This window comes from Malassezia japonica, chromosome 2 (assembly GCF_029542785.1).
Source record: "Malassezia japonica chromosome 2, complete sequence".
NCBI lineage: Eukaryota > Fungi > Basidiomycota > Malasseziomycetes > Malasseziales > Malasseziaceae > Malassezia > Malassezia japonica.
Genome location: NC_083371.1, coordinates 160,918 through 185,306, shown reverse-complemented (window position 1 = coordinate 185,306; position 24,389 = coordinate 160,918). Strand labels below are relative to the sequence as shown.

Below are 24,389 nucleotides of genomic sequence, written 5' to 3'. Positions count from 1 at the left end.
ATGATTCATACGACAAACAACTTGGGGTTCATGGCCTGCTGCGCGAGGCGCGCCACGAGCCCACTCAGCTGCAGCAGGGTGCCGACGCCCTCGAGCGTCTTCATGTGCGTGAAGCCAATCTCGCGAATGTACTCGAGTTTGACCGGCTCGGGGAGCGTGTCCATCGTCTTGACCACGCGAAAGAGCGTCGTGACAATGTCCAGGGAGGAGTAGCCGAGCGTCCATACCTCGTCGAGCTTGTCGAGCGCCGCGTCGACGTCGCCTTTGTTGCACGCCGTGAGCATCTCGCGGATGACGAGGGGGTGCGGCTGGTCACACACCTTGAACACATTGTCCGCGCTCACAAAGCCCTGGCCGGTCCACGTCGACTGCAGGTTGTTGACCGCCTGGCGCATGTCGCCTTCGGCCGTAAAGACGATCGCCGCGAGGCCCTCGTCTGCGTACTCGACCTTTTCCGCGTCGCAGATCTGCACGAGGCGCCGCAGGAGCTCGTCGTCGGCGACGCGCCCAAAGCGCAGAATCGCGCAGCGACTCTGGATCGGCTCGATAATCTTGTTCGACTGGTTGCACGCAAAGCAAAAGCGCGTCGTATTCGCATAGATCTCCATCGTGCGCCGCAGAGCCTGCTGCGCGCCAGGCGTCATGCTGTCCGTCTCGTCGAGAATAATGATCTTGTGCTTGCCGGGCGGCAGCGACACTTTTTTCTGTGCAAAGACCTTGATTTTGTTGCGCACCACGTCGATGCCACGGTCGTCGGACGCGTTCAGCTCCAGTACCGCCTCTTTGTACGCGTCGCCCAGCAGCGCGTGCGCCAGGCAGTGCACGCTCGTCGTCTTGCCGATACCGGGCAGGCCCTGCGTCAGAAGCGTCACGTACCGAGACCAGGAGATGCGGACAGTTGCCATTCTCTTCAATCACACGCAGGCGGTCGACCGTCTGCGCATTGCCTACCACGTCCTCGAGCCGCCGAGGGCGGTACTTTTCCACCCACGGCAGCTGGTACCCTTTCCCTGCACTGCTCGCCATGGACGCGTCTGGTGGGGAATTATGGACGCGGTGGAGGGCGTTCGCGGGGAAGCCGCGCTACGTACAAGCGGTTCTCCAAACAGAGCAGCACGCCGACAAAGGCGCCAAGCAGCGCGCCGAGGATTATGGCCACGCCGAGGATCACATAGGCCTGGTAGACGATATGCATCACGGACGAGAGCGCGTGCATCGGCCAGCGCACAAACAGCAGGTAGAAGGCGTGTGCGACATAGCGCACCGGCGCCCCGAGCTCGTACAGGTACACGGACACGACCGAGGCCGCATTCCGCGACACGGCCCAGGGGGGATAGAGCGTCGCGCTCAGGATATATACAAGATTGAAGACGAGCGAGGCGAGGAGCGCGTACACGAGCCCCGACACGGCCTGCACCGTGCCGATGGTGTAGCCAACGGCCTGCGCGCCGTACACGACCGCTCCCCCGATGAAACGGGGAATGAGGCCCGGCGTGGTGGTAGGCGTCGCCGTCGCCGTCGCCGTCGGCGGCGGGGGGAGCTGCACATCCGCCGGCCGCCACGGCCGCTGCGCCTCTTTCTGTAGCAGATGCTTGTGCCGCGCAAGCTCGTCACGCACATCGCGCACGTCGGGTGCCCGCGCGTCCGCCGCTACCGCGAGCAGCGCCGCACCGACGAGCCACGGCCAGACCCGCATCGTTGCCACGTGCAAGTGGAGGTGGCCGAAGCGCCATGACCATCGGGAACCCGTACTTGGTCGAGTTTGAAGAGCTGCCTGTGTGGGGTGCGTAGTTGTGCTAATGTAGCGCAGGACAATGCGTATCTGAGGCGCGGATACCGTCGCCCTGGCGACGCACCACCGCGCGTGCCCGAAAAAGCGCCGCCTGTGCCGGAAAAAGACTCGGGCCTGCGCCGGCGCACGACCGCCGCGGCGTCCGCTGCGCCTGCCGCGGCGCCTGACACGGAGCCGACGTACCGCCACGATACGTACTACCAGTGCTGGAGGAGTGTGTGGGACTACTGGCACAACGAGACCGGTACGCCGCGTGGCTGACGCAGTCAACATTCACACGCACATGATCGGCGCGGTGATTGCCGTGTTCCTCCTTGTGCTGCAGCTGGTCGATCTGAGCGGCCTGCTGCCTCATGGACCCTGGGCACCCTACTCGCTTCTCACGTTCCCCGTCCACACCAACGTCCTCCCGTCGACGGTTTCCGAAGACCTCGTCATGCGGCAGAGCCAGACAATGATCCCGCCCGATGCCGCGGACCAGGTCGTGCTGACGATCTTTTTGGTGTCGGCGATCATCTGCCTGACGTGCAGTGCGACGTTCCACACGCTCGCGTGCCACTCGCAGCCGGTCGCCAAGAGCATCAACCGCCTGGACTATGTGGGCATTGTCGTGCTAATTGTCGGGAGCAACATCCCTGCGCTGCGCTACGGCCTCTATTGCCATCCCAACGTGCACCACTTCTACCTCTCCATGATCCTGCTGTGGGGCATGCTCGCGATGTACACCGTCGTCCAGCCCAAGTACGCCACGCCCAAGTTCCGCCCAGTGCGTGCCGGAGTCTTTGTCGCGCTGGGCCTGAGCGGCGTTGCGCCGATCCTCCACGGCGTGTACCTCAGTGGGCGCAGTGAGTTTGTCTTTTCGACCCTTGGCTACAAGTATGTGGTATGGAGTGGCGCGATGTACATCTTTGGCACGCTGCTGTACGTGGCGCACATTCCCGAGCGCTTTGCGCCCGGGACGTTTGACTACATCGGCGCCTCGCACCAGCTCTTCCACACGTGCGTGCTGATCGCGGCGATGCTGCACCTCGCCGCACTGCGCCACAGCTACATCTTCTGGCACGCGGTGGAGACGACGACCGGCGACGTTGGTCGCGAGGCCGTGTGCCGCGCACTGACCAACTGGCCATAGTTACGGCGCAAGGCGCTCAATAGTCCAGGAGCTTGCATCGTTCAGCGGTGCCGTAGAGTGGGGATCGCGCGCGTAGCGGAAGCGGTCGTGCAGACGGCTCGCACGGCCCGTCCAGAACTCGACCTCGTCGGGCACCACGCGGAAGCCGCCCCAATGCGGCGGCAGCGGCAGGTCTTTGTCGATCGGCACCTTGGCATCCGCGATCGCCGCGGCGGCCGGGACGTCGAAGCGCTTCTCGCACTGCTCGACGCGCTGCGTGAGCTCCTCGCGCGAGGCGAGCGCGCGGCTCTGGGGACTGGCCCATGCGCCAATCTTGCTGCCGATCGGCCGCGAGTCGTAGTACGCCTGCGACTCTTCGCGCGAGAGGCGCTCGGCACGGCCGCAGACGCGCACCGAGCGGCAGAGCTTCGGCCAGTAGAACGTGAGCGAGCACCAGGGGTTGGCCTCGAGCTCGTTGCCTTTGCGGGACTCGTAGTTGGTAAAGAACTGGAAGCCGTTGTCGTCGGCGCGCTTCAGCAGGACCATGCGCGCGCTCGGCCGCGGCGCATCCACCTTCCAGCCGCCCTTGTCTACCGCCGGGTTCTCCGACGCAGGCGCCGAGGCGTTGGGGAGCGAGACGGTCGTCAGCGTCATGGCCTCCGGCTCGGGCACGCCGGCGTCGGTCGCCTGGCGGAACCACTTGGAGAACATCGCCATCGGCGCAGACTCGAGCTCGGAGGCGTCCATGCCATCGGTAATGTACTGCTTGTGCGACGTGATTTGTGTCGCGCCGGGGGAGAGAAGCATGGTGGAGTGGGTGATCGATCGGGCAGTGCAAGGGCGCTGACGGGAGGGACGGCAGACCGCGTGTGGGATCGGTGCGTAGGACAGGGCGTGGCGTGGGCGGCTAGGCGTGCATCGCACAGCGACACACAGCTAGAGCAGGACGCGCGGCGCAGCGCGGCTGCCCTGGACTCGATCGGGCCGTGCGAGTTCATTATTCGCATTCCGCCACCGCGCCGTGTGCCTCGGCGTGCCTGTGCGCGGCGCGCGGCACGCGCGCCTTGTCACATGGGCCGGACCAATACATATACATTGTCGACTATCAACGGAACATACGCAAGTACGCAAGGAGCAGCGCACCCGCACCGGTAGCGACACCGACAAGGTACTGTGTGAGTCGGTCGGTCGACGTACCTGAAGCACATTGAACTTGGCGCTCTGGATGCTCGTACGCACCCCCGCGATCTCGGACTCGATGCGTGTATCGACCTCCTTGATCTTGAGCGCGTGCACCGACGACTCGTCGCGGATGCGGCCTGGGTAAGCAGCGAAACGTACCCTTTTCGAGGTTCAAGTCGAGGCGCACGCCTGCCGTCGTCCTCGTAATCTCCTCGCGCAGGCGCTGCTTGAGCTTCTCGACATCGGCCATCAGCCGCTCGTTCTCCGACTTCATCAACACAAAGTCGCTCCGCTCCAGCAGCTGGATCTCGGACTTGAGCTTGGTAAAGTCGACTTTTTGGGCATAGGTCTGGCGGTCGGCCTCATCGCGGCGCACGAGGCCCCGCGCAAAGTTCTCGATACTCTCATTGATAACATCGATCAGCGCGGTGACGAGCACGTCGGCCTGCTCGCGCTTGATGCCCGCGTTCTCGAGGCGCTGGACAAACGCATTGGTATCAAAGTGCACGCCCCGCGCCTGCAGCGCCATCGGCTTCGCAATGCTACGCATGTTGCTCGGGCGCAGTCCGGGCGCAGGCCACGCGTACGCGGGCAGCGCCATACGCCGTACCATCCCCGGTCCCAGCCAGGCCATGTCGTCGTTGAAAGCACGTGACGGCCTACCTGCTATGGGTATACGCGCACGGACTCAGCCCGCGTGGCTCGCCTGGAGCTGCTCAAAGTGGGCGCGGCTGAGCTCGACGTTGCGCTTCACGGCGCTGATTTCTGGGTGAGAAGGGGGGGGGAACGTACGGATCGCAGGGTCGGTCGTGATGACGAGGATGTACGTGCTCGAGGTGAGCACGTCGAGGTAGGCTGCAAACGTCGGTGTCCGGAGCTCGAGCGCCTGGATCTGGTGGTGCGACTCGAGGCACGAGATTTTAAAGTGCTTCACCAGCTCGCTGATCCGCTCGAAGCGGTCGCCCGAGAGCGCGTCTGGTGTGTGGCGCGCGGTGTCTGGGAGCATCGAGGTGGAGAGGCCTTCGAGCAGGACGTCGTCGGTATCTTGGCCTGCGTCGAGCGTCACGCGGTCCGAGGCGAGGAGCGAGCGCGGGGTCGTTGTTTCCGCATTCATCTGGCTGTAGTAGGACATCACGAGGAACGTCGCTTTTTCAAAGAGCACCACCTCCGACGCCGAGCAGGTGTGTGAGAGCAAGGCGAGGTGGGCTTCGAGGCGCTCGACGTCGGGCACGAGTGTATGGATGATGCTTGACCATGCCTGTGTCAGTGAGAAAAAAACGCACCCTGTACAGTGTCGCGTCCCAGATGCTCGTCGCAAAGCAGTGCAGGCGCACATGGTCGGACGCGTTCGGCGACGAGGCGTGTGCGGCGAGGACTTCGCGTGTCTTGCGGCGCAGGTCCGCCACCCGGCTCCGGTAGATGTCGCGCCGCCTCGACGGCTCAATCAGGTCCATCTTGTGCAGCAGGCAAAACACCTCGGCGCCCGGCGAGTTGCTCTGCAGCGCTGATAAGCAGTCGCGGAAGTAGCGGAGATCGGCCTCCCACTCGTGGGTGTCGCCGCCCTCGTCGTCCGTGTTGACGAGGTCCACGACGTAGATCAGCACGCCGACTGCGCTAAAGACCTGCGTGCGCTGCGTGTCCATGTAGCTCTCCATGTACGATTTTTGCCCTCCGCAGTCCCAGAGATTCAGGACGAGGGAGCCGGGAAAACGCACATGGGAGTGCTCGACCTCGATTGTGCTGCCGAGGCGCTTCGTATCTTCCGGCCGGTACGACGAGAAGATGAACGAGCGCATCGACGTCTTGCCGGAGCCCGACTTGCCCATCAACAGGATCTTGCGCTTCATCGTGGCGACAGTCGGGGAAATATGGCCCCGCATGGACCGCCTCGCCACGATGGGCTGGCTGCGGGACGTGTTCCTGTACCTGGTCGGCGGCGTGACATTCCTGCCGCTGTGCCTCTTGTGCTTGTACATCTATGACCTGCCCGCCGAGGCACCTCTGGAGGAAAGTCACAGCTCGCCGCTAAACGAGCCCGCACTCACCGACGAGGAGCGCAGCGATGCAAAGAGTCTCTTGCTGCAGCACCAGGCACGCGAGGCGGAGCGCAAAGAGCCGGGCGCGAGCCACGGAGGGCAAGCGGACCTCTCAACATGGCTCATTGTAAAGAACTCGTGGAAGACGCTGCCGCGCAAGAGCGACGTGTGCTTCGCGAAAGACGGCACACGCCTTGCGCCGTCGCGCCGGAATACCACGGCCGTCGACCAGGACGACGAGGAGGCGCCAGAGACCGAGGCGCCGAAAGCGCAGCGCAGCTACATCTCGTACGTGTACCGTGGCCTGCGCGGCGCCGCGAGCTCCGATTCCCTCACGGACGCCGCCGAGGAGCCGATGCCCGGCGGCGACGCGGGACGCACCGACGACGAGTACGGCGTGTACTTTGCGATCCTCAGGCCCCCGATGCTCTACCTGTACAATGCGGAAGATGTGACGCGGCCCGGCACCGAGTGCGTCGCCAAGGTGTGCCTCACGAACAAGCGCATCAGCATCTGGGACCGCGACGTGGGCGACGTCGAGGGCGACGCGCGCGCGGCGTCGAGCAAGCCAGTGGCACCCGAGGGCACGCTCTTTACCAAGCGCAACGCGCTGCACATCTCTGCGCCCGGCGCGCGCCGCGGCGAGCACTGGTACCTGATGACGCCGCGCGCGTCGCAGCTCGAGGACTGGTACTTTGCCCTGCTAAACGCGACGCATGCCAGCGGCATCAAGACGTCGCGCGAGGCGGTCGGCGACCTGTTCAGCACGCCGGACATGAAGACGCTTATCAACACCCTCGACGACATCCCGGACCAGATGGCGCTGCGCTGGCTCAATGCGATGCTCGGCCGCGTCTTTCTCGCCGTGGCGCACACACGCGCGGCCGAGGCGGGCGTGCTTGCGCGACTCAACCGCCGTATCGAGCGCATGCGGTTCCCGCGGCTGCTCAGCGACGTAAAAATCACGAGCGTGGACCTGGGCACGGCCGCGCCGACGTTTGGGCGCCCGATCCTCAAAAAGCTCACGCCCGAAGGCGAGGCAAGCATGGAGATGGCCATGCACTACACCGGCAACATGCGCATCATCTGCTCCGCGACGCTTACGATTCCGCTCGGTCAGCGCTTCAAGCCGTACAAGGTGTCGGTCGTGCTCGCAGTGGTGCTGCGCTCGCTCGAAGGCAATCTCCTGCTCCAGATCAAGCCGCCGCCGAGCAACCGCATCTGGTACGGCTTCACGACCATGCCCAAGCTCGACATTGCGATCGAGCCGGTGGTGTCGGCACGCAAGGTGCGCTGGTCGCTCATCACCGGCATGCTGGAAAGCAAGGTGCGGGATAGCGTCGCAGAGAACCTCGTCGTGCCGCACATGAACAGCGTGCCGTTCTTTAGCACGCAAAACGAGGCGCGCCGCGGCGGTATCTGGCAAGAGGCGGGCGCAAAGCACAGCGCGCCGCCCGACGCTGCCCCGGAGCTCAAGGTGGACCCGGTGCCGATGCCCATCTCCCCGGCGTCGACATTCAGCACGCTCTCCTCCCTCTCTGGGCTCGAGGAAGAGTCGCCGGTGAGCACGCGCTCCGATCCCGCCTCGACGTCGGCCGCCAAGGGGCTCAGCACGCTCCTGTCCAACCACAGCGCCGCGTCGCTTGCGAGCGCCGCCGCGCAGGCGCAGCCGGGCAAGAAACGGTCGCGGTACCGTGCGTGGCTTACCGGGCGCAGCGCGACGCTCGACACGCCCCCGATGGTGCGCAGCAACTCGGACACGCTCCCAGACGAGGAGCTCGAGCGGCGCCTGTCGGTCCCCGACGCGGCAGAGCCCACGAGCGACGCATTCGCCGAGGCGGGGCCGTCGTCCGTGCCGCCGAGCGAGAGCTCGGTGTCTGCGTCCAACTCGATCAAGTCGCTTGCGAGCAGCGACGAGGTCCCCGAGCCCCCCGAGATTGTGCCGGTGGTGCCGATCCGCCCGGACGTGCGCGTGCCGCCCGAGGTGCCGGAGCATCAAGAGACGCCCCCGCCCCCGCCCCCGCCGCCGCGGCAGGACACGATTGTGCCCCGCCAAGAGACGATCGCGCCCCCACCGCGGCGCTTTGCGACCAGCGACGAGTTTGGCGACATCCCCACTGCGCCGCAGCGGCGCTCGCGCATGACGACCTTGGCACGCACCCTGCAGGACTCGATGGACCGCGACGGGCGCCAGGTGATTGCGCGCGACGCCAAAGACGCACTGAAACGCGGCTGGAGCAACTGGAGCAGCAAGCGCGTCGACGGGCGCACGATGCGCAGCGAGTTTGGGTCGCCCACCGGCATGCTCGCCGAAGGAGAGGCACGCCCAGAGCGCCCGGTGCCGCAGCCGCCGATAGACCTGCCCGCGTCGCCGTCGCCGGCGCACAAGGAGGCAGGCGCGACACCGGTGCTCGACAACCCCGCGCTGCAGGACGCGGTGCTCGAGGCGCCTGCGCCGTCCCCGTCGTCTACGCTCCCGTTGGATGGCGAGCCGGTGCATAGTGCTGAGCGCGAGGAGCCGCCGGCGAGCGACGCGCTCGGCATCGTGCACCAAGACAAGCTGCCGTCGCTGCCAGCCACGCCCGTAATCCCTACCGAGTAGCTACTTTTTTCGCGGCTTGCGCTGTCCTTTGGCCGGTTTGGGCGCTGCAGGCGCCTTGACCACGAGCGCCGCGCGCGCCGCGTCGAGAAACGCAGGCGAGAGCTCGAGCGCCGCCTCGTCCACGCCAGCGTCCTCGCGCCAAAATGCCGGCGTCTTGGCGAGGAGCACGCGGCGCACGTCACGGCACTCGTCCGCACACTTGTTTCCAAACTCGAGGCTCGGATCGCCGCGCTTGGTCGCTGGCGTGACACGCACGCCGAGGTATGCGCCGAGCTCGTCGGGCCACACGCTCTCCTTGTACCCCCGCATCTTGAGGTCGTACTCGATCGCGGCGCGCACCGGTCGGGAGAGGTCGTTCCACAGCGTGTCCAGCAGCGTGCGGTATGGCGCCGAGAGATGGTAGAGCGCATGCAGGCGCTCGTGCGCAAGGGCCACCTCGGCGCTCTGCACGAGCGCCGCGACGAGGTACGTCGGCCGTGGCGCAAGCGTGTCGAGGTACGCGAGCACCTCCTGCTCCTCGGGCGTGCACAGCCCCTGGTACCACGGCCCCTCTTCGACGTCCTGCGCGCCTTCGGCGGCGTGCATCGCCGCGAGCCACGCGTCGATGGCGCTCGTGGGCAGATTAAACGCCTCGTACCCTTTGCAGATGCGTGCGTCGCGCGCCTCCTCGAGGTTCAGGTAGGTATTCGCATGCTTTTCCGACTCGTAGAAGCACTCGGCGCGCGCGAGCGCCGCATGCTGCCTCGCCGCCGAGCCAAACACCAGGGTCAGCACCGGCCCGTGCACCGCGCCTGCAAACGGCGGCATCCGTGGAGGCTCGGCCGGCGGGGCGCCCGGCCCGGCTCTTCTCACACGATGGACGCGAAAGTGGATGCGAGTGACGCGCCGAGCGCCGCGGCTGCGATGAACCTTGGTGCGCAGGCCTTTGGCCAAAGTACTGCTGCGCCCTCGGCCAGTGCCGTTGCTGCGAGCACGCCTGCCCCCGATGCGCCGGTCGCGAACACGCCTGCGGCGAGCACGCTCCCCGCGGGCGCCGCCCCCCCCCCGACCCGTGCGGACGGAGTGAAGTACGCGCCTGGTGGCAAGGTGCGCCTGACGAACTACCCTGCGATCCGCAACGCGCTGCTGCCCTGTGAAGGCAACGGCACGTTTAGCAACGTGCAGCTTGCGCTGCTCATTTTCTTCGGCCCTGCGGTGCTCCTGCGCCTGATTCCCTTTGTGAAGGCCAGGTGGTTCGGCTGGACCTCGTACCTGTTCCTTGTTGCGCTGCTTGGTGTGCCGTTTGCCATCCTGTACTGGACGCTGATGAGCATGTACGGCCCCCGCGTCAACGAAAAGGTCGAGCTGCCGAACCGCCCGATCGAGTACTACCTGGACATTAAGGACCCTGTGCTGCGCAAGCAGTACTCGGGCCACCGCAAGATCCCCATGGAGATCTTTTACGAGGCGTACTTTGACCAAAAGATTGACGTCAAGGGCGACCTCTGGGAGGTGCTCGAGTACCGCTGGGACTGGGCGGCGATGCACTTTACGCCGAACCTGTTCAAGTACGTGCTGTTCAGCATGCTTCCCGATGTGCTGCTGCACTCCTCGCGCCAGGACGAGGAGCAGATCCGCGACAACTACGACAGGGGCAACGACTTCCACGAGTGGTTCCTCGGCCCCCAGATGATCTACACCTCGGGCATCATCTCCGACATCCACAAGGAGGAGTCGCTCGAGCAGCTGCAGGACAACAAGCTGGAGCTCGTCTGCTCGAAGCTCGACCTGAAGAAGGGCGACCGCGTGCTCGACATTGGCTGCGGCTGGGGCACGCTCGCCGCGTTTGCCGCGAAGAACTACGGTGCGGACGTCACCGCGGTGACCCTCGCGCGCCACCAGGCCGAGTTTGGCAACGAGCGCATCGCTGCCAACGGCCTGTCGAGCGACCAGGCGCGTGTGCTGTGCCTCGACTACCGCGACATCCCGGTCAAGGAGGGCCACTACAACAAGATCGTCTCGCTCGAGATGGCCGAGCACGTCGGCATCCGCCACTACTCCAAGTTCCTCGACAATGTGTACAATCTGCTGGACGACGACGGTGTGTTTGTGTTCCAGGTCGCGGGCCTGCGCCCCAGGTGGCAGTACTGGGACCTGATCTGGGGCCTGTTTATGAACAAGTACATCTTCCCCGGCGCGGACGCCTCGTGCCCGCTGAACTGGGTGATCAACAAGCTGGAGAATGCGGGCTTCGAGGTGCGCTCGTGCGACGTTGCGGGCGTGCACTACTCTGCGACGATCGACCGCTGGCTCAAGAACTGGATCAAGAACGAGGCCAAGGTCAAGGCCAAGTACGGCGAAAAGATGTGGCGCATCTGGCTCTTTTTCCTCTCGAGCTCGATCATCATCGCCCGCGAGGGCGGCTCGAGCGTGTTCCAGATCACCGTGACCAAGAACCTCAACGCGACGCACCGCATCGAGGGCGTCGAGTCGCACGGCAACCTGCTGCCGCGCCCCAACAAGGGCAAGACGTACCAGAGCGTGTACAAGTAGATGAACGTAGTGCGACGTGACACAAAAGTCACCGCTCCCGCCATGGCCTGTTCCTGGCACACAAATTAGGTATCTATCTACTATACTATGCACGTTCGCGCACCACATTCCGGTTCAGGGGCGAGTTGCCGGCAATGACACGCACACGCGTGCCCTGCGACGTGCCCGAGGGCTCGTATCCAAAGTTGCCCATCGTCGCCTCGTACTGCACGGGCGGCGTCGAGTGCGCCGGCGCCTTGACGGGCGTCTGCGCAGGCTGTGACCGCTGCGCCCACGTCGGCTGGATCGGCTGGATCGGCGCGGGGATCGTCGTCGGCATCGGGGGCAGGGGAGGAAGCTCGCGGTCCTTGGCCGCCTTTTGGCGGAGGTTCGACGTCGAGCGGCTGTACCGCGCCGCAATCGGCGTCGAGCTGGGGTCCACCGAGTACGCACTGCCGGGCGACGAGTCCGTCTCGCGGTAGTACCGCGACGAGGCGTATGACGACGGGCTCGACAGCGGCGGCGTCGTGTGCACGCCCCGCGGCGGCGAAATATGGTTCTGCGTGTAGCTCTCGTCAAGCACAAGCTGCGACTCGAGGTCCTGCGACAGCTGCAGCGGCGCAAAGACGCTCATGCCCTTTTCGGCACGCGTCGGCGGCGCGGGGCTCACGGGGATCTGCGCCGTGCCCAGGGCACCCGACGGGCGCACGGTAATGCGCGCCGCCGGCCGCGGCTCCTCGTCCCACGTCTCGACCTTGCGCGAGGGGGGCGTGAGGTGGCGGCGCGACGCGTGCAGTGCCGGCACAGGCTGCTGCATCGCGGCCGTCGTACGCAGGTCGCCAAGCGACTTGTGCGGCGCGACGCTGCGCACCTCGCGCTTGCCGTCGACCAGGCGCACGATCGAGCGCGGCGCCGAGGCCTCGGAGAAGGGCGCGCCGAGCGCAGTGTGCTCCGACGTGCTCGGCGCGAGCTCCTTGGCGCTCGGCGCGGAGACCAGCGCGTTGCCCGCCTCGTCGGCCGCGAGTGAGCGCGTGAGGATCGGCAGACGCTTCGTCTGGGGATCCGCGCCGACGCAGTGCGACCGGCAGCACACGCACGGGCACGTCGTCACTTGGCCGCCGACCGACGTCGGCTCGGCCGCGGCGGGCGGCGGGAAGTAGGTCAGGAGCGGCTCGCCGCGCAGCGAGCGCACGCCGAGGCGCGCGCGGCGCGAGTCGCCGGGGTGGCCCGTCGAGCTCAGCGCGGGGTCGATCAGGTCGCCGGACGGGGTGCGCACAAACTGCTCTGCCTCGACTTCCTTGCTGCGGGGATGCGCGATGGACGCGACGCGCGAGCCCATGCCGAGCCCGAGGCGGTTCAGCTCACTCACCAGGTCCGTCTGGATCTGGCCCGCAAGCTTGGCCACGGACAGCGTGGGAGGCAGGTAGCGGCTGGGAGGGACCAGAGTATCAATCACAATGTAGTCGCCATAGTTGCTCACCGCGGTCTGCACCTGGTCTGTAGGCACAAAGCTCACGGCACTCGAGCCAGTAGTCACGGTCGCATTCGTTTCATGACGAAGCGTCGGTCCAGGGACCGCATACGCTTTCGACATGGTCCAGGGCGGGGGCGAACGCGAACCTGCGCTGCGCCGGTGGAGTGAAAATCTAGCGGGCCGGCTGCGCCAGTGGCAACGCGCGCGGAAGTGCATAGGCATGCGCACATCACGTGACTCTGCGTGGAGTGTGCACGGACAACGGGACAGTGCACGGAGCAAGTGGCGGAGGGCACAGACGAACGCAAGCGAGAGATCCTTGACTACTACTTAACCGGTGCGCTGGATGAGGTGCAGGCCGCTGTCGGTCTCGACAATGTCGCTGAGACCACCAATGGGGAGCGCAAACGCCGCCTTCTCAAACGGTGCCTGCATCTGGCCGCGGCCAAAGGGACCGAGGTCGCCGCCCGAGCGCGCAGACGAGCAGTCGCTGGGGTGAGTTTCTTGGTACGTACGAGTGCTGCGACGCGAGCTGGCTAAACTGCTCGGGCGTGGGGTTCGGGCCGAGCGCCGCCTGGTGCTGCCTGAGAATGTCCGCGGCCTCCTCCTTGGTGCGCGTGATGTTGGCCTCCTTCCAGCTGCTGGGACGGCGGCTGTCCTTGTGCTTGACCAGCAGGTGGCTCGCGCGCACCTGCTCCTGTGCCGGGAGCGGCTGGTCGGGCTGCGCCTCGCCGAGCAGCTGGCCGCCCGGGAGCCGGCGAGCCTGCTCCTCCGTCATGCCATCGGGCAGCTCCCACATCGACACCTGCGTGTCGGGGTTGTAGAAGTAGGGCAGCTGGCGCGAGTTGCTAAAACGGACTTCCCAGGTCATGTTGGTAAGAAAATGTCCCGGGCGCCACGCTCGAGGCATGCTTCGGCTTTACGCGAGGCTGACCATTGTTTAGTCATTGCTCATTTTCGCCCCGTAGAAGTTGGCCGATGCACCTGCGTCTGTGCGCACGCACGCGTAGAGCGTGAGGAAGACTTGACGCAGTCAGGCCGCCGCTGCAGGCCTATAGAACGAGATGGGACACGGACCGCTGCACTGTATCCACGCCACCATCCCCCCCTGATCCCCTTGCTCCCCTCTAACCCTTACATTCCTTATGGCGCCCCCGTGTTGGACTGCGCTGCTGCTCGTCGCGCTGCTGGCCATTGCGCTGCCGGCCAGCGCCACGCCCGCCCTGCTCCCCGATGTCGTCAAGGAGCGCATCATTGCGCCCCGTGGCTGGACGCGCTACGCGGTCGCCAACGACAGCGAAGTCATTCCTTTGCGCATTGCGCTGAAGCAGGCGGAGCCGAACAGCATCGAGCGCATGCTCGACCTGACCAGCGACCCGGACAGCCCCAACTACCTCGACCACCTGTCGCGCGAACAGGTCCTGCAGCTGCTCAAGCCCTCCTCGAACTCGTCCAAGGCCGTGAATGCGTGGCTGGACAGCCACAAGGTATCGTCGATCCACGTCGACCACGCCCACCAAGGCGACTCGGTCAGCATCCACGTGCCGGTGCACAAGGCGCGCCGTATGCTCAACGCCGACTTTTCCGTATTTGAGCACCACAGCACCGGCGAGCGCGTCGTGCGCACGACCGAGTACAGCCTGCCCCGCAGCGTCGCGGACCATGTGGAATACGTGGGCGGCACGACGTACTTTTCTACGCTGCGCTCGCTGCGCTCGCCGAACAAGGTCATTGACGAGGCGGTGGATCTCGAGCCACTGACGCGCGCCGCGCGCATCAGCCGCGTAAATGTCCACGCGTCCGGCAAGCCGCAGCCCGGCGTGCCGTCGGCGTGCAACTCGTCACAGGTCACCTCGCTCTGCCTCCGTGAGCTGTACGGCACCAAGGGCTACAAGCCCCGCGCGCCGAAAAAGACACACATTGGCATTGCCGGCTTCCTCGGCGAGAAGGCCAACTACCAGGATTTGAACAACTTCCTCAAGGTGCAGCGCCCCGACGCGCTGCGCGGCAACGCGACCTTTGACTATGTCACGATCAACGGCGAGCACAACAACCAGAGCCTTGCCGCATCGACGGGAGAGGCCGCGCTCGACGTGCAGACTGTCGTCGGCATGACCTACCCCATCCGCACCTCGTTCTACTCGGTCGGGGGCAAGCCGCCGTTCAAGAAGGACAAGTTTACGCCGACGGACACGAACGAGCCCTATGCCGAGCTGCTCGAGTACCTGCTGCGTCTGCCGGACCACGAGCTGCCCGACGTCCTCTCGATCTCGTACGGCGACGACGAGCAGACGGTGCCGCCGGCGTACGCGCGCCGCGTGTGTACGCTCATTGCCGCGCTCGGTCTCCGCGGCGTGAGCGTCTTTGACTCGTCGGGCGACCAGGGTGTCGGCGGCAGCGAGGAGTCGCAGTGTGTGACGAACGACGGCCGCAAGGAAAAGACCTTCTTGCCGTCGTTCCCTGCGACGTGCCCGTACGTGACGGTCGTCGGTGCGACCAAGGACTTTGGACCGGAAAAGGTGACGACGAAAAAGTTTTCCTTTATCGTGTCCGGCGGCGGCTTTTCCAACTACTTCCCCCGCCCTTCGTACCAGAACACGAGCGTGCCGCACTACTTGAGCACGACGCAGGGCAACAAGGACCACGGCATGTTTAACCCCGAGGGCCGTGCGTATCCCGACGTGTCGGCCCAAGGCTCGCGCTTTGTGATCTCGGTCAATGGCAAGCTCCAGCTGATTTCGGGTACGAGCGCCTCTACACCCCTCTTTGCATCGGTCGTGTCGCTGCTGAACGATGCGCGCATCGCGCAGAACAAGGCGACGCTCGGCTTTTTGAACCCCCTCATCTACAAGCGCATGGGCAACACCTCGGCCTTTACCGATGTGCACATCGGCTCGGCCAAGGGGTGCGGCCACATGCACGGCTTCGAGGCTGCCGAGGGCTGGGACCCGGTGACGGGCTTTGGCACGCCCAACTTTCCCATGATGCTCCAGCAGGTGATCCAGCTGTAGACCCATAGTGTACTATGTCCATTGACGGTGTGGCCCAATAAGATACGCGTTGACGCGCTGCAGATACGCGCGGCTCGGCGAGATGCGTGGCGAGGCACTGACGACCCACTGCAGCCGCCGCTTCGTGGCGTCTTTCGAGAGGTGCGTGCGGTGCGCGGTGCGTGCGTCGGGCGAAGCGAGGAACACGCGGTCCTCGGAGTAGCTCGCGGCAAGGACCGCGACCGCAAGCGCGCCGCTTGCGTGGCATCCGTCGGTGCACGCGAGCAGTACATCGCGGGTATCGTGCGCAAGCGCATGGGTAATCGCGTCGACGGCGCGCGGAAGTGCTTTTGTGAATTCGCCCAGGCCACGTTTTCCTTCGGGGACGCCGAGGCGCAGGACGGCGTCGTCGGACGGCAGCGGGGTGCAGTGCACGACCAGCGCATAGGCGCCCAGCTCCTTTTGAAAGTCGTAGGCGGCGGGGCGCGCAGCGACCACGAGGCGCGTCGCGCCGATGCGCGCGAGATCGCCCTCGTGCTCGGCCATCCACGGGAGGTGCCCTTGGGTCTCGGCGGCGCGCGCAGCGACCAGTTCCTGGATGCGCGCCTCGCGTGCACCGCGGTCCAGGTCGGGCGCAAGCAGTGCCGCGCGGTGGCGCCAAAAGATATCCGGCGTCAGGCCGTGCGCCCAGCTCTCGTGGTCGTCGCCCGCGCCCTGGACGTAGTGTGCGCCGCCCGGGCCGCTCGGTGCCGTGTCGACGGCCGACGCGCTGACCAGCACAATGTGGTGCGCGTCTTCTGGTTGCGGGGGAAACGCCGCGCGGTCGCCCGGGTGGACAAACAGCGGCTGCAGCGGCTTTGTGAGGCACGGCACGTCCCAGTCCGACGCGAGGAACGCGTCGACCCACGCGCCGATGCGCGCCTCGATCTGGGCGCGCTCGCTGTCTGACACGGCGTAGGACGCGACGTGCAGCGGCACGTCCGTCGGCGTGCCGTGGCGCCTGTGCGACGCGTGATTCAGGACCGCGCACCAGATCGGCACCGTCTTAGACAGTGCGTCCGGGAAGCGCTTGCCCCGGCGCGTCGAGTCGACGACGAGGCACCCGGTGAGCGCATGCGCCCCGCCCTGGATCGTCTCGACGAGGTGCAGATTCGTGCGCTTCAGCGAAAAGTCCCACTGGTGCATGTGCCCATCGGTGGACTTGAAGTACGACGTGGCCTGCACACGCTCCGGGGGCGTGTACCACGCGCCGCACCGCATGTTCGCTGGGTCAGACACGCGACGTACCCACGAGCGCAAGGGGGTAGTACGCGTCGCACACCTCCGCGACGAACCGCGCATCCTGCGTTAGAGCCGCTACCTACATATTCGATGCTCCAGAGCCTGCTCCATACGTCCTTGTGCTCGCGGCGGAGCGCCTTGAGCACCGCGCGCTCCTCCTCTGGCCGCGCCATGGCCTCCGGCAGCTGCATGCCCCGATCTTTAATGCAGCCCCGCAGTGTAGCCCGATTTTCAGCAAGGGGCTTCAAACTCGCCGGGCCCTGGCGTGGCTTCCCTTGACCAGCATGAGCGCCGTGTTCGAGGTGGACAGACTGAGTGTCGCGCTTCTCGTAGCCCTGCTTGTGGTGCTGGGGCTGGTCAAGTACTTACAGCAGTACGACCAGCCGCTGTTGCACCCCCTGATCCTCGCGCGCCAGGCGGATGCGTCCCAGACGCGTTCTCCGGGCGAATCGGCGACCTACCGCAACGTGAATGCGCCGCTGGGCTTTGACCTGGCCATGCGTCCCCAGCGCTCGGCGCCGGATGTGCCCTCTCTGCTGCGCCTCGGCGTCACGGGCGAGGAGAGCGAGCATTCGCGCCGAATCCTCGACATGTCGCTCACCAATACCGAGCTCCGCCAGCAGGCCGCCGCGTTCGGCCACGGCATCCACACTCTTTTGCAAGGCTCCCTGCAGACGCTCGTCGTGTACGGCCGCTTCTCGAGCGCGCGCTCGATCATTGCGCTGCTCTCTGCCACGGTCGCCGACCTCCCGTGGACGACGCTCTACGTCCCGGACGGCGCGCAACTTTCCTCGCTCCCGGCCGGCGTCGAGCTCGACAAGACGGCGGTGGTGTGCGTGGATGCTTCCGCGCCGCTGCCCCCGGCCCTCGCGCGCGCCGTGCTCAGCGTCGTGCGCGACAGCGAGCAGCTCGCAAAGGCGCCAAAAGGCACGCGCGTCGTCGAGTTCGACGACGTGCTCGGCCACTCGGCAGACCACACGCCCGCGCCGTGCGACCGCAGTCAGCTGCGCAGCGCGGAGCTCGACGAGGCGGGCGCCAAGACCTTTGCACTGTTCTACGACGACGGCTCGAGGCAGTGGACCCGTGCGACGCACACCTCGCTCACGTCCGGCGTGACGGCGTGGCTGAGCGAGTACCCCCCGGAAAAGATCCCAGGCAAGAAGGACACGATCCTCACGGACGCATTCTACGCGGGCGAGCTGCCTGCGCCGGCATACGTTGCGCTGGTCCTCACTGCGCTCTACACGGGCGCCGGCTTTGCGAGCGAAGCGCCGTCCGAGCTGCTGGACCTTGTCAAGATCCTCAAGCCGACGCTCCTTTACCTCACCAAAAAGGGCGCCGAGTGCGTGGAGCAGGCGCTGTGGCTCCCGTCGACCGGCTCGGTGTTCATCTGGCCGATGCGCCGCCTGAACATGTACGCGCTGCGCAGCGGCCGCGTGCCCCGCGATGCGATTATGGACCGTATTCTCTGTGCCCCGCTGCGCCGTGCGATCGGCGTCGATACGGTGCGCAGTGTCTTTCTTTTGAGCAATGGCTGCCAGTTTGACCAGGGCATGTTGGACCAGATGCGCCTGTACCTGGCTGTGCCGACGATGCACACCTACCTCCCTTCGTACCTGAACGCACGCGGCGACGCTGCGGTCGTTACTGCGCCTGTCGCGGCGTCGAACATGTACGACCTGCAGGCGTTTGCGCCGCAGCTCGTCGACTTTGAGTCGGCACGCCGCCTTCCGCCACACGTCGGGCCGCCGTCTGTGTCGATGGAGCTGAAGCTCGTGGCCAACACGCCGGCAGTCAAGGCGCGTGCCGAGGCCATTGAGCGCATCAAGTTTGACGAGGTCGCGACACGCGACGACCCGGTGGGCGAGGTGTACGTGCGTGGCTATGCGCTGGCGCATGTGCGTGCGCCGGACCTCGCGTCGGATACGACGCTCTCGGATTGGTTTGCGACCGGCGACGTGGCGCTTATGCGCACAAACGGTACCATGGTGCTGATCGGCGGCGCGGGCGCGCCCAAGGCGGGTGTCGCGCCTGACATTACGCTCGACTCGAGCGGCGGGAAGCTGCCTACGCTCAAGGAGCCGGCCGAGCCCGCGCCCGCGCCTGCGCCTGCGCCTGCGCGCAAGATTGGTGGGAGCCGCGCCACCGCGCCGCTCGCCCTTGCGATGGTCGCGCTATGTGCACTGCCGGGTGTGTCGGCGCACTCGCGCGAGGCCGTGCAGCAAGGTCTCATGCGCCGCGCGACGCCTACGGCCTCGGAGAACAACACGATGATCAACTTGGCGCTCAACAGCCTGCTCACCTCGCAACGTGCGTCGTGGGAGCAGGGCGTGACGCAGTCGGCGATCCTCGAGACGTACTACCCCGAATGGTCCGTCTTTAAGAAGGGCGAGGCCGGCAAGCTGTACCCCGCCCGGGACACGCTCGGCGTCAAGATTCCTGCGCAGCTCCTCTCGCTGGCCTTTCACAGCATTGCGTCGCAGGACGCGAGCGGCCGCCTTGCCTCGGTCGTGACCGGCGACGAGGTGAGTGGCCAAGGCGCGTCGCAGGACTCGGCGAGCTGTGGCGAAGGCGTGCTGATCGGCGCGTGGATCGTCGAGGGCTTTACCAACAATGCCCCCGACACGAACGGGTACTGGGGCGGTGCGGCGAAGCGCCAGCTCGACTATCTCCAGCGCAATGTGTCCAAGAGCTCGAACGGGGCGCTGAGCCAGCGTGCGGTCGCGAACCAGGTGCAGCTCTGGTCGGACACGGTGTACATGGGCCCTCCCTTTTTTGCGCAGTACGGCCTGATGACCAACAACCGCGAGCTGCTCCAGTACGCGTACACGCAAGTCGAGCTGCTGCACAATGCGCTCGCCCTCCCCAGCGGCACCGGCAAAGGGCTGTGGGGTCACATTCTGAACTACACCAACGTGGCGCAGCCCCGCTGGATCGACCAGCGTGCGTGGCTCACCGGCAATGCGTGGGCGGCCGCCGGGATGCTGCGTGTGCTCGCCGCGCTCGAGCAGAGCACCTTTGCCTCCTCCTTCTCGAGCGAGACCGACAACATCAAGGCGTGGATCGACGAGCTGCTGAGTGCGGCGTACAACTCGGTCGACGCGAGCGGTCTCTTGCACAATGTCGTGAACGACACGCGGACGTTTTTGGACGGCTCTGGCTCGGCGCTCCTGGCCTACTCCGTCTTCCGGCTCGGGAGCATGGACCCCAGCAAGCGCGGCTTGATTTCGCACGCCGAGACGGCGTACGGAACGCTGCAAAACTCGCTGGACCCCTACGGCTCGTACACCAACGATATCCTCACGGTGAACGAGCTGAACACCAACAGCCCCGGTGCGACCTCGACCGAGAGTCTGGCGTTCCTTGCGCTGCTGGCCGCCGCGCGCCGCGACTACTACGCCGGGAACACTACCGGATCCAACGGCACGGTCTCGCCGCCGAAAGAGGCGTCGGGCGTGCGGGCCAATGCTGCGATCTATCCCCTGTTTGTGGCCGGTGCCACGCTGGGTGCGGCGGTACTTGCTGCAATGTAATCTAGAAAAGGGGAATGTCCAAGGTTTCTACTTAGAGGTGCGTCTTGCCCTGGGTGTGGAGCTTGTTCCGGAGGAGCTGCTTGACGTGGTCCAGGAACTCGAACGTGGTCACGTAGTGCTCGCGCTTCATGTTCTTGCCGTGGATCGAGTAGGCGAGGTCCTTGGTCATCACGCCATCCTTATCGATGGACTCGGTGCAGGCCTCCTCGAGCGCGCGGGCAAAGTCGACCAGGTCCTGGTTGCCGTCGAGCTTCCCGCGGAAGATCAGGCCACGGGTCCAGGCGTAGATCGAGGCAACAGAGTTGGTGCTCGTCTCGTTGCCCTTCTGGTGCTCGCGGTAGTGGCGCGTGACGGTGCCGTGCGCAGCCTCGCTCTCGATGAGGTCGCCGGCGGGGGTGATCAGCTCCGAGGTCATCATGCCCAGCGAGCCGTAGCCCTGGGCGACAATGTCGGACTCGACGTCACCGTCGTAGTTCTTGCACGCCCACACGAAGCCACCGTCGCCCTTGATGGCCTGGGCGACCATGTCGTCGATCAGGCGGTGCTCGTACCAGATCTTGAGCTTCTCAAACTCGGGCTTGTATTTGTTGTCGTAGAGGTCCTGGAAAATGTCCTTGAACTTGCCGTCGTACGCCTTCAGGATCGTGTTCTTGGTCGAGAGGTACAGGGGCATCTGCTTCTCGATCGCGACCTTGAAGCAGGCGTGCGCAAATCCGGTGATCGACTCGGTGGTGTTGTACATGGCCATCGCCACACCGCCGTCCTTGGGGTAGTCGTACACGTGGTGCTCGATCTTCTCGCCGCCGTTCTCGGGCGTAAAGGTGATCGTGAGCTTGCCCGCGTCGGGCACCACAAAGTTCTGGCAGCGGTACTGGTCGCCGAACGCGTGGCGGCCAATGCAGATGGGCTTAGTCCAGCCAGGGACCGGGCGGGGGATCTTGTTAAGGACGATGGGCTCGCGGAAAACGGTGCCGCCGAGGATGTTGCGGATGGTGCCGTTGGGCGAGAGCCACATCTTCTTGAGCTTGAACTCCTCCACGCGCGCCTCGTCGGGGGTGATGGTGGCGCACTTGACACCGACCTTGTACTTCTGGATGGCCTCTGCGGCCTCGACCGTGACCTTGTCGTCGGTCTGGTCACGGTTCTCGATGCTCAGGTCATAGTACTTCAGGTCCACGTCGAGGAAGGGGAGGATGAGCTGCATTAGCTTCTCGACGTACATCGTCGCGGATCTTCTTCCAGATAATACGCGTCATCTCATCGCCGTCGAGCTCGACAACGGGGTTGGCAACCTTAATCTTTTGGGCTGCGCACGGTCAGACGGGGTACGTACAAGCGGACATGCTGGTAGAAAATTCCGCGTGCTTGGGAAGTGCGAAGAAGGAAGTGCGAGCGGTACGGAAAGGGTTACGGATCGAGTTGCGAACGCCAGTGATGACCGGTGCACTGGGCCAAAGGGGCATCGTAAAAGAACCTATTTTTTGGCCGCGGACGTCTTTGTAGGATTGGCCGATCGGACACGTGGCGACGGCGCGTGCGCGAATGACGGGCAGAAGGCCGGTAAGTCCGTGGTCGCTGACAGCGCATCGCGTGACGCCTACGTCACACGTAAAATTGCATTTGCGTACAGCGGCTCTATCTACAGGCCGTAGCGCTCGGCCGCTTGCTCGAGTTTGTTGTACACAAGGCTGGGTTAGGGGCGTGACGTACAAGACCAATGCTGCGTTAGTAATAGGACGTACCACTACTCGGTGCGCTCCGTAGGCAGGTAATCCCTACCCCGGCGTACAAACCACGCAGGCCGCGCGTCTCGTAGATTTTGGCGAGCGTCGCAAAGAAGCCCGTAGGAGGAAGGTGCGCGTGGGTCTGTGCGCGCAGCTCGCGCTCCGTCTGCATCGTCGACTTGACACAGTCGGCGGGGAACAGGCTCACGTTGTAGCAGATCCCCGCGAGCGCGCCGCACAGCGCCAGCTCGAGGCTGCTCAGATCCGCCTTGGTCGCCTGCGTGTGCAGGCGCGTCGTGTGCAGGCGCAGTAGCTCGCGTGTAGACAGCTCAAACGCAAGGAACCATGCCACGCCGCCGCCCGTCTCGCGCAGGAGCGTGCCGGAGAAGCCGAGCCAGAGGCCACGGAGGCCGCTCTCGCGCACGGTCCGTGCAATGAGCGATGGCGCCGATATCGGCGCATCGGCGTGCGATGCGTGGCGCGCGGCCATCATCTGCACCTGCATTTTGCACTTGATCAGCTCGACTGGCGTCAGGACAAAGCCTGCGACGGCGCCTGCGCCCGCCGCGGCGATCGCCAGCTGCGAGAGCGGCGCCGGCTGATCGCGCGGCGCGCCGAGCGCCTTGCGGAGCCCCTCTTGGATCTGGTTATAGGTGAGAAAGAGCGCAGCATTCTCCATCGTCGCGCCCACGAGCGGCATCGAGACGCCGCGAAAGAGGCCCCGGACGCCTTCGTGCTGCAGCGTCTGCCGAAAGCAGTCATACGCTCCGGCGTAGTGCGGCTTGGGATGCATCGGCTGCGTCTGCAGACGCACCTTGATCAGATCAAACGGGTGCTCGAGCACCTTGCTCATCATCCCTGCGACCGACCCAAAGAGCACATCCTTCGTCGCGCGGCTCAGGCGCCCCGCACGCCCCCGGTCCTGCTCCATGTAGGAGCGTGGTGTGGAGTTCGGCCGAAGCGGGTCGATGGAGGTGGGTACGCTCTGTACCATGTCGACGCCGTGGCTGGCGTATGCGCTCGGGGCGCTTGTCGCGCCTGCTGTGGCGCTTGCGCGGGCGACGCTGTACCTCAACACGGGCATCGTGCCTACGGCGAACCCTGTAGAGATTAGCCTGCCGGACCTCAACATTGTCCTGTCGCAGCACCTCGGCGTGGAGGCGCAGTCGCTCCCGCTGCCGTGCGCGGAGCGCACCCAGCCCGAGGTGTGGCACCACCTGCCCGAGGACGGCGCGCTGTACGACGCGTCGAGCCTGTTTGATTCCCCGGCCAAGGGCGGTATCATGGTCACGTTCCACGGCCTCGAGGACGAGGAGGCGCTGTTTGGCGAGTCGCTGCGTGCGACGCACGTCGTGCCGCACGGCGCCTCTGGCACGAACTACGACGCACTCGCGGAGCTGTACGCGACAGTGACGAACGGCGTCAAGGACGCCGCGCACCACGCGGGCGACGCCCTCACACGCTTCCACGCCGAGCTCGGCGCGCTGCGCCGCCTCGCGGACGCCAACGTGCCGATCAACCTCGATGCGGTGTACCAGCTGCGCCTCTCGGCCCTCGCGGATGTCCGCAGCGAGTACGGCGCCAAGTCGCACGTCTTCCAGGAGGCCAAGGCGCAGCTGCAGGCGGTGATGGAGCGCCTGACGCAGCGCGCGCTTGCGGGCGCCGCGCCGCTCGCGCTCGTGCACGCCGCATCGCAGGGCCACGCGCGCCGCGGACTCGAGACGCGCGAGGCGCTCCTCGCGCCGTTTGCCGCGTCCACGACGCGGCTCGGCGGCGTCGTTGCGCCGCTCAACGGCTCGCTGCCCGACGCGGGTGCGTGCCACCTGTCCAAGGAGTCGCTTGAGCGGGCGACCGTCAAGTGCTCCGGACACGGCTCGCCCATCGAGACGAGCAAGGGCGGGAAAAAGTGCTGGCGGTGCGCCTGCACGCCGACCAAGAGCGCACAGCGCACCTTGTACTGGGTACGTCTTCTATCTAACGCAGACTGGCGCCGCATGCGAGAAGCAGGACGTATCGTCGCTCACGCTCCTCATCGGCAGCACCGTCGCTGTGCTGTTCGTGTCGGTGGTCGCCACCGTCGCCCTCCTCTACAACGAAGGCAGCCGGGCGCTGCCGGGGACGCTCGCGAGCATTGCGCCGCCCTCGTAGATTAG

The 24,389-nt window shown here is 65.7% G+C and overlaps 16 protein-coding genes across 16 annotated transcripts; 6 read left to right on the top strand and 10 right to left on the bottom strand.

The window, feature by feature from the left end:
* Positions 1-5: 5 nt before the first annotated feature.
* Positions 6-1,696, bottom strand: RFC4 (replication factor C subunit 4; the record flags this gene model as incomplete). Its single annotated transcript, XM_060265181.1, has 3 exons — positions 6-854; positions 877-1,015; positions 1,092-1,696. 3 exons carry the CDS (start codon positions 1,694-1,696, stop codon positions 6-8), a joined length of 1,593 nt encoding a protein of 530 aa, XP_060121164.1.
* Positions 1,697-1,731: 35 nt separating this feature from the next.
* MJAP1_001215 (uncharacterized protein) lies at positions 1,732-2,924 on the top strand (the record flags this gene model as incomplete). Its single annotated transcript, XM_060265180.1, has 3 exons — positions 1,732-1,783; positions 1,806-2,036; positions 2,059-2,924. The coding sequence occupies 3 exons, from the start codon at positions 1,732-1,734 to the stop codon at positions 2,922-2,924; spliced, it is 1,149 nt and encodes a 382-aa protein (XP_060121163.1).
* PDX3 (pyridoxal 5'-phosphate synthase) lies at positions 2,925-3,710 on the bottom strand (the record flags this gene model as incomplete). Its single annotated transcript, XM_060265179.1, has 1 exon — positions 2,925-3,710. One exon carries the CDS (start codon positions 3,708-3,710, stop codon positions 2,925-2,927), a length of 786 nt encoding a protein of 261 aa, XP_060121162.1.
* A 298-nt stretch (positions 3,711-4,008) lies between these two features.
* FMP32 (Protein fmp32, mitochondrial) lies at positions 4,009-4,686 on the bottom strand (the record flags this gene model as incomplete). Its single annotated transcript, XM_060265178.1, has 3 exons — positions 4,009-4,074; positions 4,101-4,222; positions 4,245-4,686. 3 exons carry the CDS (start codon positions 4,684-4,686, stop codon positions 4,009-4,011), a joined length of 630 nt encoding a protein of 209 aa, XP_060121161.1.
* Positions 4,687-4,773: 87 nt separating this feature from the next.
* On the bottom strand, positions 4,774-5,932 carry GTR1 (GTP-binding protein gtr1; the record flags this gene model as incomplete). The annotated part of the gene is made up of 3 exons (XM_060265177.1): positions 4,774-4,850; positions 4,878-5,343; positions 5,369-5,932. 3 exons carry the CDS (start codon positions 5,930-5,932, stop codon positions 4,774-4,776), a joined length of 1,107 nt encoding a protein of 368 aa, XP_060121160.1.
* A 49-nt stretch (positions 5,933-5,981) lies between these two features.
* MJAP1_001211 (uncharacterized protein) lies at positions 5,982-8,723 on the top strand (the record flags this gene model as incomplete). Its single annotated transcript, XM_060265176.1, has 1 exon — positions 5,982-8,723. One exon carries the CDS (start codon positions 5,982-5,984, stop codon positions 8,721-8,723), a length of 2,742 nt encoding a protein of 913 aa, XP_060121159.1.
* On the bottom strand, positions 8,724-9,530 carry EDC3 (enhancer of mRNA decapping; the record flags this gene model as incomplete). The annotated part of the gene is made up of 1 exon (XM_060265175.1): positions 8,724-9,530. One exon carries the CDS (start codon positions 9,528-9,530, stop codon positions 8,724-8,726), a length of 807 nt encoding a protein of 268 aa, XP_060121158.1.
* Positions 9,531-9,578: 48 nt separating this feature from the next.
* On the top strand, positions 9,579-11,255 carry MJAP1_001209 (sphingolipid C(9)-methyltransferase; the record flags this gene model as incomplete). Its single annotated transcript, XM_060265174.1, has 1 exon — positions 9,579-11,255. One exon carries the CDS (start codon positions 9,579-9,581, stop codon positions 11,253-11,255), a length of 1,677 nt encoding a protein of 558 aa, XP_060121157.1.
* Positions 11,256-11,340: 85 nt separating this feature from the next.
* Positions 11,341-12,828, bottom strand: MJAP1_001208 (uncharacterized protein; the record flags this gene model as incomplete). The annotated part of the gene is made up of 1 exon (XM_060265173.1): positions 11,341-12,828. One exon carries the CDS (start codon positions 12,826-12,828, stop codon positions 11,341-11,343), a length of 1,488 nt encoding a protein of 495 aa, XP_060121156.1.
* A 210-nt stretch (positions 12,829-13,038) lies between these two features.
* pin1 (peptidylprolyl isomerase) lies at positions 13,039-13,579 on the bottom strand (the record flags this gene model as incomplete). The annotated part of the gene is made up of 2 exons (XM_060265172.1): positions 13,039-13,198; positions 13,224-13,579. The coding sequence occupies 2 exons, from the start codon at positions 13,577-13,579 to the stop codon at positions 13,039-13,041; spliced, it is 516 nt and encodes a 171-aa protein (XP_060121155.1).
* Positions 13,580-13,853: 274 nt separating this feature from the next.
* Positions 13,854-15,719, top strand: MJAP1_001206 (tripeptidyl-peptidase I; the record flags this gene model as incomplete). Its single annotated transcript, XM_060265171.1, has 1 exon — positions 13,854-15,719. The coding sequence occupies one exon, from the start codon at positions 13,854-13,856 to the stop codon at positions 15,717-15,719; it is 1,866 nt and encodes a 621-aa protein (XP_060121154.1).
* A 12-nt stretch (positions 15,720-15,731) lies between these two features.
* Positions 15,732-17,152, bottom strand: RIT1 (tRNA A64-2'-O-ribosylphosphate transferase; the record flags this gene model as incomplete). Its single annotated transcript, XM_060265170.1, has 3 exons — positions 15,732-16,963; positions 16,986-17,040; positions 17,063-17,152. 3 exons carry the CDS (start codon positions 17,150-17,152, stop codon positions 15,732-15,734), a joined length of 1,377 nt encoding a protein of 458 aa, XP_060121153.1.
* Positions 17,153-17,263: 111 nt separating this feature from the next.
* Positions 17,264-20,512, top strand: MJAP1_001204 (uncharacterized protein; the record flags this gene model as incomplete). Its single annotated transcript, XM_060265169.1, has 1 exon — positions 17,264-20,512. One exon carries the CDS (start codon positions 17,264-17,266, stop codon positions 20,510-20,512), a length of 3,249 nt encoding a protein of 1,082 aa, XP_060121152.1.
* A 31-nt stretch (positions 20,513-20,543) lies between these two features.
* Positions 20,544-21,855, bottom strand: IDH2_1 (isocitrate dehydrogenase (NADP(+)); the record flags this gene model as incomplete). The annotated part of the gene is made up of 3 exons (XM_060265168.1): positions 20,544-21,710; positions 21,733-21,818; positions 21,846-21,855. 3 exons carry the CDS (start codon positions 21,853-21,855, stop codon positions 20,544-20,546), a joined length of 1,263 nt encoding a protein of 420 aa, XP_060121151.1.
* Positions 21,856-22,151: 296 nt separating this feature from the next.
* On the bottom strand, positions 22,152-23,167 carry ORT1 (mitochondrial ornithine carrier protein; the record flags this gene model as incomplete). The annotated part of the gene is made up of 4 exons (XM_060265167.1): positions 22,152-22,200; positions 22,223-22,232; positions 22,255-22,268; positions 22,302-23,167. 4 exons carry the CDS (start codon positions 23,165-23,167, stop codon positions 22,152-22,154), a joined length of 939 nt encoding a protein of 312 aa, XP_060121150.1.
* A 61-nt stretch (positions 23,168-23,228) lies between these two features.
* On the top strand, positions 23,229-24,384 carry MJAP1_001201 (uncharacterized protein; the record flags this gene model as incomplete). The annotated part of the gene is made up of 2 exons (XM_060265166.1): positions 23,229-24,197; positions 24,220-24,384. 2 exons carry the CDS (start codon positions 23,229-23,231, stop codon positions 24,382-24,384), a joined length of 1,134 nt encoding a protein of 377 aa, XP_060121149.1.
* Positions 24,385-24,389: the final 5 nt, after the last annotated feature.